We start from the raw sequence: 13,739 nt of genomic DNA, 5'->3' as shown, positions 1-13,739 counted from the left end.
TGTAAAACACAGAATTAAGTAATTATATAAGGGTTTGAATGTTTTACACCACCGCTTTCTCATATCACATAGACCTTGAGGTATGAGGAACTTTTCATTATGTTTTTTGTATTTAGTACCTCAGCACTTGTGAATGCCGTTCTTCTAAATCTAAAGAAAAGCCAAATACTTTCCAAGTATAAAATAAATGTTAACAGACACTACTCAGATGTTTTTAGCCTACCACAGAAGCTAAATATAATTTATAACCATGCATTTTCTGCACTCCAAGATGAACCCCACCACTAATCTAGCAACCACAAGATGGGTGTGTTTTCACCCAATATTCCTATTCCTAGTTTAGATGCTGTATATGCATCTTATACGCCAATGTTAAACTTGTGGCTCCTACCTCTGCACTCACAGATGGTAACGACTTTACCCTCCAGGTGCTCTTGTCTTCTTTTTTTTTTTTTATTCAACCACATCCCTCAACTCCTCCAAATGCAGTGCCTGCCTGTGGCTTGTGGTTCCTAGCTTCTGATTGCCTCCGCCCAGCGGCTTCTGTTTGACTTGTCTCTCCACCTAACCCACATCTATTTGGTTACTTAACAGTTATCAAAGCATACTCCTTTACTTCCCAATCCTGTTTTTAAATACACTACTCTTGGCAAGTACAGGTTTTTGATTTATTTATTTTTTTCAACCACCAAAACAAAATAGAAATATAGCATTTTAAATATGTGTACTGATGTAATTCTTTTGCATTGTATACCACTTTGTAGTTGCCCTTGTTTGAAAGGGAAAAAAAGTGACTCATGACTCAAACTGAATTATTCAGCACACTAAAACAGAAACACAGACAAAAAAACTCTTTAGGAAATATTTTATTTCAGCTATTATGGTTTACAGATAATTTTTTTTAATTTGGGATAACATTTGTAGATGTTTTTCAAAATGTTTTTCATCATTTTCACCATCTCACAATATTCAAGTCAGAAATAAAGATGTCAGGAAGAGCATTCTCTCGGTTTAATCAGTAAGGGTATAAGAACAACAATAACAATAAAAATAAGACACACAGATTGAAATAGCCACTGTGATCAGTAACAAAAAAATCAAAAAAGACAACAATAAAAAAAAGAGGAAAAGGCGAGAAATTATCAGAACACTTCTTCACATGCTCTCTCCACACATAAAATGAAATTGTTAAGGTTTTAACCGTCTTGCTATCCCTGATAACATTTTACATAAATTACTTCCTTCTCTTTGGCACCACTGCTTGGAATTTTCAAGTTGAGATGCTTGTATTTCTCAGAACAATTGCACAGTCTGTTGTGCATTGAGGTTTGCAGAACAGGATATTATGTTTGAGAAATAGTGATGTTTTAGAAATGATGTGGTTTGATCACCTTATCACGTGGAGGCAATCAGGAACCCAGAGAAAGAGCAATGGACATTATCGGCAGCAAAAACACCATTGGCCTCATCATCAGGGATCTGAATATAAACAGTGTCCTGCTCATTGAGCTGAAGGACAGAACTACCAGACATCTGATCCACAAATCCCTTGTTGTACTCATCATAGGTAAACATGACTGGATCACTATTTTTATAAAGTGCCACTAAAGCATTAGCTCCGTTCACATGCACGCTATAGGAGAAGTAATAAATTCCTGGAATCTGGCAGGTGAACAGACCTGTCTCAGGATCATAATGCTGCTCTGCATTATACACAATCTGATCAAACTTAATTGGGGTACCAGATGGAGGATAAGGTGTCACAGTTGCAACAGTGAATGCAGACACAGGACTTTTGACAAGAACTGGGTATGTAGTCTCACCTTGGGCCTTCTCAAACATGACCTCTCCAGGAGGTCCAGGAGGGCCGGGAGGTCCAATAGGACCTGGAAGTCCAGGAGACCCATCAGATCCAGGAAGTCCAGGTGGACCCTGAGGTCCAGGAATTCCCTTGGCAGCCAAACCGGCTGGGCCAGGTGATCCAGGAAGACCCGGGTGGCCTTTAACCCCAGGTAGGCCTGAAGGACCTGCTGGGCCAACGGGGCCTCTAGCTCCAGGGGCTCCTTCCTCTCCCTTTTCACCTGCTGCTCCAGTATATCCTGGAAGACCCTTTGGTCCAACAGGTCCGGGTGTTCCTGGGGTACCAGGAGCACCTGTGTTACCAGTATCTCCTTTGTTACCAGGAGCACCTGTAGCTCCTCTTGGACCAGGTTGTCCTGTTGCCCCTGTATATCCCTGCTTGCCTTCAACACCTTGGGCTCCCTGTTCTCCCTTGTGCCCCTTCAGCCCTGGAGGTCCCATTGGACCTTGATCACCCTTATCACCTGTTGCCCCCCTCTCACCCGGGAAACCTCTTGAACCTTGAGAACCAGCTGGGCCCACAGGACCAGTAGCACCTGGATATCCAGTGTGCCCTTTAGCACCTGGCTCACCTTTCTGACCTGTTGTACCTGGGCTACCAGCTACTCCTCTCTCACCTTTTACACCAGGTTCACCTGGTTTACCATAACCTGGAACACCAGGAGCACCAGGAGCACCAGCTGCGCCTTGTGAACCTTTGGGGCCAGTAGATCCAGGAATACCTGGAGCACCATTTTCACCTGGCTTGCCAGGCATTCCAATTCCAGGAGCACCCGTTTGACCTTTTGGACCTGTTGCACCCATTGGTCCAGATTCTCCATCACGGCCAGGTGAGCCTGATTTACCAGGTTCACCAGGATGTCCAGCTTTGCCAGGTCTTCCAACACCAGGCTCACCAGGCTTCCCTGAAGGACCCACTACTCCTGCTGGACCTCTCTCACCTGGTGGCCCCTGAACCCCATAGCCTCTTTCTCCTTTTTGTCCTGGCAGACCAGGAATACCTGGATGTCCTTTAAGACCTGACTCTCCACGTGGTCCCATTGCTCCTGGAAGACCTGCTGGTCCAGGTTTGCCTGTTGCAGAAATGCCTGCAGGTCCAGGGCTACCAGCAGGACCAGGCATGCCTCTGGGGCCTTGAGGACCAGTTGCACCAGTGTCTCCTTTATGTCCAGGTGCACCTGTGGCTCCGGGTTTGCCGGGTCCACCTGGAGAACCAGGTTTTCCAGGTGCAGAGTAACCAGTAGGACCAGGTGGTCCAGGAGGTCCCTGTGGCCCTGGCAGTCCTTCACCATCTTCTCCTGCGGGTCCAGGGGGGCCAGGAGGTCCAGGTTGGCCGGGCTCACCAGGGATGCCTGGTTCTCCTGCTACTGATACCACTGGAATAAAACAAGAAGTTTATCAGTGGCAATACTCATAATCAGTTTGTATGGCAGTGGCAATAACTGTATTCATTCAATAATCAGTCATAGGTGGAATTGTCATTTTGGAACTGTAATTGAATGTTTTTCATGCAATTCTATAGTGTATGTAAATTATTTAAAAAGTATAATATACTACAATATATCATATAAGTACAATATACCAGTATAAACAAAAAATTGAGAAAAGGACCTAGAGGACCATATCAGATACAAATTAGACAGACTACAAAAATGTGTGACTAAAATGTGTTCCAATGAACAAATGGTGCCTTTTTACCCATTTCTACATTGTTAAAATTTTTATTATTGAACAACATTTCATATACCGTACATATATAACTACATGTTTTTTCCAATAAAGCTGTCTTCTAAAACAGCAGGAAGTCAGTATCTTCGAGAATGTTGATATGTATTAAGTCTTTTTTTATTATTCAAGTCCCTTTTTATCAAAACACAGTTTTCAGACATCAGAAATAATACGTTTTAAACTTCAAACCTTGATTATCACTGATGCATATCTATACATATACATGTATTTGTGTCAAGTGAAATACCTTTTCTTATCTTTTTGTATTTTTTGTGAAAAAGTGCTTGCCTCAAATGTTTTGGTTTTAACTTCATTTTTTAATTTTTTATTATTCTATTTTATTCTTTTCTCTGAAGCCTTCAGAAACTTTTCATTCCTGTAATTCGTTTTTGCTGTATTGTTCATAAATAAACTTGACTTGACAAAGGCCTCCAAGAATATATTATATTTTTCAGGATTGAATTACAATACATATTCTTTTTGTGCATTTTATAATTCCACTAGAGAATCTAATCTCTAGTGGAGTATATATATATTTATATATTTCCACTAGAGATATATATATATATATATATATATATATATATATATATATATATATATATATATAGGGTAGAGATACTCAGTGATGGAAGAAAATAAAATGAAAATATCTCCAGTGGAATTATAAAATGTACAAAAAGAATGTATATGTAATACATATGCAGCTAGGACTCCAGTTTTATAATTGCCTTCATGTGGTCAAATCTATTGGTTTGTAAACTACATCATACCAAAGGTCATTCTTGGAGGCACAGCTTTAATGAAACAGATGTGTCTAGATTTTGCTGTGACACACCCAGACAAATCACTTTTCAACATGTCTCTAGAGACTAATTCTAAAAAGCTGTTCATAACCTTCAAAAGTTTGTTGATTTTAACAGGCATATCCTTTGAAATCTAAAACAAAACTGAATAACTTCTGCTCAAACAAATTGTATAAATCTGTGCAGTATTTTGTTGTACAATATCACCAATTAAATGATTATATTTGAACTTTGAATATTTTATCAAACAGTGCAGTTAAGCATTATATAAGAAAATGTTACAAGATTTAACATTTTGAATATTTCGTACATCCTTCAACTTATGGTGGAATACTCCAAACTGGAATTTGTTGAAGGATATGTGGAGAAAGTATACAAAGATGCACTAAAGGATCCGTTGGATGTAAAATGCATTTTTACCACCTAAACTAAAAAAAACAACTTCCGGTATGTAGTCAGAGACAGAGACGTATCTAGAGGCATGACATGAATCTGCAATTTGCATATTCAAAAGCTTAGACAGGTTGCATTATACTACTGGAGGAAGCACTGTGTATCAGTACCCAATCAGTGTGCCGAACTACCAGTGGAGCTTTTTTATGCGCATACCTAATTGTTTTGTTTTGCCTACACTTAAACTGAATGTGTTAATACGTCTTTAGATCAAACATCTTATTTGGAAACATATATCTTCAGTACACTGCAGAAAGCAAATAAAAGCATTTTTCAATTTTAAACACATACCTTGGCTTTTCACTGAGTAAGGCTGGTACTGGGGGGCCTTCATCACCTTCTTGACAACATATCTCTCACCATGGGCAGCCGTCAAGGCCACCAGGAGAAGAAGAATGCTTGCTACTCGTAGTTCCATTCTCTGAGGTCAAATCTGCAATGGAATTGAAAGAGTTAGAAGTGATGATGTAAAGAACACTGAAACATTCAAATGGAACAATTAGTTCATTAGTCCATTTTTAAAGTAAGCAACAGCTGATAAATCATAAACTATGATTTCAACTTCCATTCCATTATGAATAACTTTGTTTAACCCATAACTCAAAGTAGTATAAGAACACCCTCCCATCTGCACCTGCTGATAGATGTCCCTCAGTATCAAGGCCTAAAAAAACAAAGTAGAAGATATAAAATGGACACCTACCGGCATACTTGGGTTCCAAATAAATAAAAAGTTGAACACAGCCACGGCTCCCACTTCTGAATATCCTTGTGGTAAGAGCCAGACAGGATCTGCTGCTGCCTAGCACAATGATGAGGGTTTTTATACCATATCTGGCCTTTGCATCATTAAAAAAGCACCTACCACACTAGTACCTCCCCTCTCATCGCAAGGCTGTAATTACCAAGCAGATTTGCCCACTGTTGGCATGTCACTTCAGGATGGCTTTTGCTTTGAGTGTTTAGACCCATGATTAGATCTTGTTAAGCTCCCCTCAAAGCTGCAAAAGATGCATTTTAGTCCTAAATTTGGGTTGAAAATGTCAAATTTAGGGTATGGATGGTCTGTATGATGTGTACTTCCCTATATGTAATGCTGTTATCTTTAGAAACATGATGTAAACAATAATTGACATTGAAATGAGTGACTTTTTTTTAACAGTGTGGGGGGTTTCTTTTTTTTGGGCTTTTAGCATTGCAATTGTGTTTTGTGTAATTTGTTGGAAATATACACACATATATAATATTATATAATATTGTAGTATATTATACACAAATATACATTTGTAAATATCTATCTATCTATCTATCTATCTATCTATCTATCTATCTATCTATCTATCTATCTATCTATCTATCTATCTATCTATCTATCTCTGTCCATCTATCTCTGTCCATCTATCTCTGTCCATCTATCTCTGTCCATCTATCTATCTATCTATCTATCTATCTATCTATCTATCTATCTATCTATCTATCTATCTATCTATCTATCTATCTATCTATCTCTGTCCATCTATCTATCTATCTATCTATCTATCTATCTATCTATCTATCTATCTATCTATCTATCTATCTATCTATCTATCTATCTATCTAGCTATCTATCTATCTAGCTATCTAGCTATCTATCTAGCTATGCATTTAGAAATTTCAAATTATAGACACTTGCAATTTTTAAACAGATAAAAAGTGTCTGTAATAATTAAATAAATATAAATGCTATTGAAAATTGATTTGTCTGAAAAGTTTAGCCTTGTCTGGCTGTTTGTTTTTACAAATTCCTCACTTTTTTTGGGACTGTCTGGTGCATTTGAATTTCTCCCAGAAAAACATATAAAAAAACATAAGGATGGAAGAGAGATTCAGCAGGTTGGTGTGGGAACTGAAAACCTGCCGCTGTCCATAACAACAAACACGAAAGATCCAAATGTGTCTGAACACATTTAACTCTTTTCCTTGAGAAATGCTCATACAGGAGCCACTTTGACTCTTGTTTGTTCAGCGAGTCTGTTCAGAGAGTGTGTGAGGCTTTCATAAAATTTACTATTTCAGGCCAAACAAGTTTATGGTTCTTTACGTGTGTATTTTTGTAAGTGCTTCACCCAGAAACAGCTAATAAAGAATATATAAAAAGACGTTCTGGAAAATACATCTGACTTTGACTTTTTTACCCTCTTGTGAGGGGGGCGACGATGAGAATTCAACAAAGCGTCCAGAAGGGGGCGCACATTTTGTACAGTACTCTTTAAGTCCATGTCTTTTTGAATGTTTTCGGATTTGTCAGCATCTTCATCACTGGGCATTTCTTGCCATTATGCTCCTTTCATCATGTTTTATTTCCTTAAATTAGGTTTTTTCACACAGCTCTCCCTCACGTTCTGAGGCTGCTGCTGGGTTTTATTTTTGGGCGCATGGGAAACGTGCACACCCAATTAATCATACCCTCTACAACACAAGAGTGGTCTTGAGGTATGATCATGATCAGCTATGTGCGGCAGGCAACAGCTCCTAAATCTTTACATAATAATATATCTGCATGGTTCTGCCCATACGATTCCATATGATGTAGGCTTACTCCTGTTTACAGAATGGAAGATCCCTTTTGCACACATGATGGAAGATGTATGCCACATAGTGTATCATTAAGTGTTCCCTGAACATGAAGTTTGTTTCAACATCTCCAATTTTCTGAATTAGTCTCAATCAAGTATAATTTTCCAAAGTGGTGCCTTAAAATAGCTTACTAAATAGTTTTGAACAATAATTGCAGTTGACAAGCATTGTTTTAACATGTTCTGCTCCTGAAAAACCAACTTCTTAGACTTGGTAAAATACTGCATTGCTGAGAATTTGAAGACATGCTGTTTTATAGACATGGCATGACATCTAAAAGAAAGATCACATTATCAGCTGTCTGCAGCACGCGTTTGATTACAACCTACACTCAGACACTTAATTTTTTCCAAAGACAGGATTTTTCCTCTTCCTTTAATTCTGATGCGATCAACAGTGTTGTATTTAAAGGGATAGTTCACCTAAAAGGAAGATTGTGTGATCATTTAATCACTCTTATGTCACTTTAAACCTGTTTGTGATCTTTATGTATAACACAAAAGGTGAAAGGTTTTTTACAAGGACATTTGTGACCATGTACACTACCATTCAAAGTTTAGGGTCAGAAAGATTTGTTGAAAATCTGAGGTTTTTGAAAGAAGTGTCTTATGCTCACCAAGGCTGCATTTATTCTATCAAAAATACAATAAAAACAGTAAAATATTGTTATATGGCCTATTATTACAATTTAAAATAACTGTTTCAATATATTTTAAAATATAATTTATTTCTGTGATGTCAAAGCTGAATTTTCAGCATCATTACTCCAGTCTTCAGTGTCACATGATCCTTCAGAAATCATTCTAATATGCTGATTTTTGGCTCAAGAAACATGTATTGACATTATCAATGTTGAAAATGTGCTGCTCAATACATTTTTTAGGATTCTTTGATGATTATAAAGTTAAAAAGCAACACCATTTATTTGAACATTTTATTGACATTATTTTTGTAACAATGTAGGTCTTTACTTTCACCTTTTATCAATTTAATACATCCTTGCTGAATAAAAGTATTAACTTCTTTCAAAAAATCTTTTGAACAGCAGTATGTCACGCTAAATAGCTTGATAGCTTTGTGTTTTGAACAAACTAAAATGTAATTAACTAACTGAAATGAATTAGTTTAACTGAATTGAATTGAGTCATTGAGTTGAACTGAAGATACAGATCTTAAGATCATAAGTGGATGAACTGGTTCACTGAAAAGAATCATTCCAAAAACATATTGTAAACTTGGCATTATATGAATATTTTTGGCTCTATGAGATTTGTAAATCACGGATAAAAGCATCTGCTAAATGAACAAATGCAAAAAGAATTCATCATTACTGAACTGATCTGGTTGAGTTCAGATTCTCTCTGGAAGACAAGATTATTAGTGAAGAACATCTGGAATCTTTCCTTCTGTGTTCCAGAGATAACAAAGAATAACATAATATGGGTAAGGAATGGCATGAGGATGAGTAACTAGTGACAAACTTCACATTTTTGGGTGAGCTATCCCTTTAAGTGGTGCTAACTCCGTGAACACTTTCCTCTGCTGACAACAGTTCTTTCTAAATGTGTCATTGCACCTCCTGCAGTGAAGTCTCAAGCAAACATTCATTTTTGCAAACTATGTTTGTGTTTACAACCCACTAAGGAGGCGAGTGACTCAAAATGCTACTGACATTTAGTTTAATGACAGAGCAAGTATGGGTGGAGTCTGTCTTTTTGTAACATTTTCAGGTTCTGTTCATTTAAAAGTTCTTTTGAAAACTGTCAAAACGAGCAGCATAGAGGGTTTTTCATCACTCAACTCACAACCTGAGATCTCAAGATGTGTCCATCTGATGAAAACGTGCTTCTGTTTGCTAGGTCATTAAAAGGCTATACTGTCATGTAAGTGATTTAGTTTTCTTTTTATGGGCTGTGTCATAGGACCATAAAATGACACAGCACTTAGGTTATGGTGACTTCACTTTGCAGTAACAGAGGAAAAAATAGCAAATGAAAGAAATACATTGTCTTTCAGCCATGTAGGCCTCTGTTAAACTCATTACCCTCTCTGACACTCTTGTTGTGGTTACCATCTTACTTTAATAATAACCATTATGGCCTGCATTAGGCATTTATAAAATTAACAAGATACTATACATCTGAATTAAGCGTTTACCTACAGAACTATTGTTAAAAAAAGTGAATTAATTGTCATTGCAGACACTAACATTCTACAACAATGCTCTTAAAGGGGCAGTTCACCTACATTTTTTAATTCTGTCACGATTTTATCACCCTCATGTTGTTCCAAACCAGTATGGGTTTCTTTCTCTTGTGGAACATAAGAAACATTGGACGCCATCAACTTTCATTATGAAAAAAAAAAAAAAAAGCAATTATTTTGTGTTCCAAAGAAGACTTTTTAATTTTATTTTTGGGTGAAGTATGAAAAAAATCCCTGCTTAAATCCATGCTGGTGGATACTATAAAGAAAAAAGAAAAAAACATTTTTCTGTATTAATGACCATTCAAAAGTAAAAGAAAAATACAGAGAGAAAAAAAAAAAATGGCAGCAACTATTATGGATGAGACATTCAGGTGGGCAAAGGAGGAGGCTGGAATGACGGATTCACGTGCAGGTTTAAGTTTATTAAAATAATCCACACGGTCAAGATAACTGGCGTAAACAATGAAAACGCGTAATGGGAGGACACACGATAAACCAGAGAACGTGCATTCAATGACTGAAAGGGAACAAGTGAAACACAAGGGCTATATGGGGCAGACAAGACTGACTAGGGACAGGTGTTGGTGATAAGATGTCATGGAAATGAACGATGGTGGCTATGGTAACAAACAAGGCAGGCAAAACAAGGGAAACAGTCACTGAATACAGGAAGTGAACATAGAAACAATGGTAAAGGACATTTCAACTTAAAACACTTTCAACACCGGGATCATGACAGTAGCATAGAAATTGCAATATTTCATTGCATTGCAGATGTTTTGTCATTAAAAAATATTTGTGCATTTTGATAAAAAAAATATTTTAATCAAAATGCTGATACCAATACATAAATCACAAATATTTAAATTAAAGGGATAGTTCACCCAAAGAATTTAAATTCTGTCATTAATTACTCACCCTCATGACCCTCATCCCGTAAGACTTTCGTTCATCTTCAGAACACAAATGAAAATCTTTTTTTATGTAACCCAAGAGATTTCTGTCCCTCCGTTGACAGCTACGCAACTACCACTTTGATGCTTCAAAAAGTTTATAAAGAGATCTTAAAATTAATCCATATGAATTGAGCCATTTTCGGAAGAGACTCGTTCGCTTTATATAATGAACAGATTTAATTTAGGCTTTTATTCACATACATTGATCAGCGAATATAAACACACTGTTAGACTTTTCAAGGGTTTTTTACAGTAACTTACTGGCAACACTGTTGCCAGTAAGTTACTGTAATTAAGAGTTACAGTACCAAACCGTATTTCAGTTTTGTGTAATACAGTGCATTACTGTAAAAACGAAGCTAATCAGTACAGTGCATTACTGTAAAAACTAAGCTAATCAGTACACTACTGTAATTATTTTTATTTGTACTAAATATAAATTAGATTTGATAATTTTGATATATGATTAATTTTATTTTTATCCTACATAAGTACTACTTTCATACAAACCAATTAGACAAAGTTATCACAAAATACCATTTTTTTATTTAAAACATTTCATATATATCACAAAATAAACATGCCAATGCTGGAAATGATGTGTGAAATTTTTACACATTAATGGGTAAGTTTAGAGACAACATTTTTTGTGTTAATGATTTTAACAAAGTAAATATGTCAGAGAGGTTAGCACAAAGATGTGTAAACGTGTTAAATTAACACATTATGTGCTGTCCTTCACTGCAAACATTTTTGAAAACATACATAAAATCATAAACAAAACATTAGCATTTGACTAAATGAATGTAGAGTCATTGGTTGTTTAGCTTATACAAGTATTATAATGAAATATCAACCATTACATTCATAAAACTGCAGAATATAAATACATTTTTAAGCATTCAAAAAGGAAATGTCCAAAACAGGACAAAACACAGTTCTTTTCACAATACAAGACACATAACCCCACCTTAAAAATAATTTCACTTATTTCCAAAAATGTGTTGGATTCATGTACACTGGTGGCCAAAAGTAGTATTTAAGTGGCGTAATGTTTTTGAAAGAAGTCTCTTTGATGCTCAAGAAACATTTATTATTATTATCAATGTCTGACTGTCTACTCCATCTTTTCTACAGCATAGGAGTAAAAGTCATCATCAAAATAATCTTTAAAAAGCCAACACAATGTTTTTGTCCACCTTTGTGAATAAATGAACTTCTCCAAAGATTGGTTCCTGTTCAGAACTTGATTGACAACATCAGAGTGTTCCCTGGTCTGCATGCGTGCCCACAAACACAAATGTACTCAGTCCTTCAGAGGAGATCCCGGTTCCAAAACTATATGAGAGAGAGAGAGAGAGAGAGAGAGAGAGAGAGAGAGAATATTAGTGTCACATTATTTTTAACCTTTTTTGTTAATTTTTATTATTATTTTCACAAAAACTTAAGAATATATATTTGTAAACAGCTTTTGTCAATAAATAGCATACAAAAGAACTAAATTAAATTATGCCAGATTAAATTTTAATACTTACAAATCCTAAATTCTGTCCAAAAATGCTGAGATGCATAGAAAGAAGTTGAACGACTGAAATAGATGATTTTAGCCCATTTCAGCTTGTCTGCAGTGAAGGAGTACCTGTTTGAGACAAATACACAGTAAGATACATGCAAGAAATCACTGTGTGATGATCGTTCTCCTTCCTACAGTAGTTAACCCACCTGTGCGCTGATATTAGGACCTTCCTAGTCAGGTGGAACTGCAATGGTAGAGTCGCTGGCTAATAAAATATAAAAATAATGCAAAAATATAAACTTAAGTTGTTTAGAATGCTAGATTTGGTCTTAGTGAGAGTTTTACTGCAGTGCTTACCTGGATACATTTAATCTGGTGAGACTGAACAAAGACAATGGTCCATCTTCTGATTGGTTCATTTGCTGTGTAATAAAGTTAGACATAATGCAAAGGTCACTTATTTGATATAAAGTTAGCCAATTTTATAGAGATTTTATAAGATATTGTTAGCTACCTAGTCTGTACCAGTGGCTCAAAAGCAATTTTCACATAGTGTATGCTAATCATTTCAGCAAACTTCTCAAAATATATCACAAATGGGCTGGCCTACCTCTGGAATCTTGCTAAGTCACTGGCGCGAATTGGCGCTTTGTTGCAGTTGCCTTTAAACACAAAAATGGAAGTAAATATTAAATTCCATAAAAAAAAAAAACTATAATATGGTATAGTTTGCAAACTAATGCTAAAACTATAAAGGTTCTCATCAGTAGGCCAACATTAAGATATAAACAGAATTTCACATTAGTTTATTCACATTTATTGTTAATGTAAACGCGTTGCTCGTTGGCATATTTTAACTCGACAATTCAATAATCTAACAAAGTGTGTAAAATGAAACGTTAGCTCAGTTTACCATGGTAAAGTTCGTTACCGCCATGTTGACGACGAGTAACGTTAGGCTAACGTTAACGTTATAACATACGTTAAACTGGGCACAATCCTGTCAACATACACAGAATGTTTTTTTTTGTTTTTTGTTTTTTACCTTGCTTGCTGATCTCTCTCTCTCGGTGAAGTGAATTCCGTCTCTTCCCCTGGCCAGACACGAACGTCGCGATCCAACAAAAGACAGACCCCATTACCTACACTGGATGTCTGTCTGACGCGACACGACAAATCCCAGACAGTGTAGTGATGCGCCGCGGCCGTTATATTTCAGACGTAGTCCGATACGAGTCCAAGCGCTCGCACTAGTTCTTACAAGGGATAAACAGGTTTGCATTTAAAGGTCCGGTCGCTTCAATGTGTCCAATATAGACAGCCTCTGGCTATTATAGCGTTGTAGACACGTGGTGTAAGGCAAAAATTAGGAAATAAAAAGCACGGTGGAATGGTGCCAGCCAGAGAGGCAGTTACGTCAAATACAGTAGTATACAGCAAATTTAAAAAATACAGTAAGTCTCTGTATGTGGTGTTAGACGTCACAGAAAATTCCCATGATGCAATTGGAATCACAGTTATTTACTGTAAAGAGAAATAGCAGTATAATACTGGGGGATTTAAAGTAAATAACTGTAGAAATTACAGAAAAGTCTA

At 36.5% G+C, this 13,739-nt stretch overlaps 1 protein-coding gene and 1 long non-coding RNA gene across 2 annotated transcripts; both read right to left on the bottom strand.

The window, feature by feature from the left end:
- Positions 1 to 851: 851 nt before the first annotated feature.
- Positions 852 to 5,672, bottom strand: col10a1a (collagen, type X, alpha 1a). The gene is made up of 3 exons (XM_082142745.1): positions 5,551 to 5,672; positions 5,139 to 5,280; positions 852 to 3,236 (listed from the first exon to the last, which is right to left on the bottom strand). The coding sequence occupies exons 2-3, from the start codon at positions 5,263 to 5,265 to the stop codon at positions 1,396 to 1,398; spliced, it is 1,968 nt and encodes a 655-aa protein (XP_081998871.1). The 5' UTR covers positions 5,266 to 5,280; positions 5,551 to 5,672; the 3' UTR covers positions 852 to 1,395.
- A 6,576-nt stretch (positions 5,673 to 12,248) lies between these two features.
- Positions 12,249 to 13,398, bottom strand: LOC309479794. Its single transcript, XR_014199439.1, has 3 exons — positions 12,658 to 13,398; positions 12,501 to 12,565; positions 12,249 to 12,408 (listed from the first exon to the last, which is right to left on the bottom strand). It is a non-coding gene; the product is annotated as an uncharacterized lncRNA (long non-coding RNA).
- Positions 13,399 to 13,739: the final 341 nt, after the last annotated feature.

Source organism: Leuciscus leuciscus (genome assembly GCF_965113295.1).
Source record: "Leuciscus leuciscus genome assembly, chromosome: 17".
Classification (NCBI taxonomy): Eukaryota; Metazoa; Chordata; class Actinopteri; order Cypriniformes; family Leuciscidae; genus Leuciscus; species Leuciscus leuciscus.
The sequence above is the reverse complement of the archived record's forward strand: the minus strand, read 5'-3'. Positions and strand labels throughout refer to the sequence as shown.

Bases quoted from the DNA above. Each gene is read 5' to 3' on its own strand.
- col10a1a (XM_082142745.1), bottom strand. From the start codon at position 5,265: ATGGAACTACGAGTAGCAAGCATTCTTCTTCTCCTGGTGGCCTTGACG. The intron at 3,237-5,138 runs GTATGTGTTTAA...GTTTTATTCCAG, and splicing joins TTACTCAGTGAAAAGCCAAG to TGGTATCAGTAGCAGGAGAA.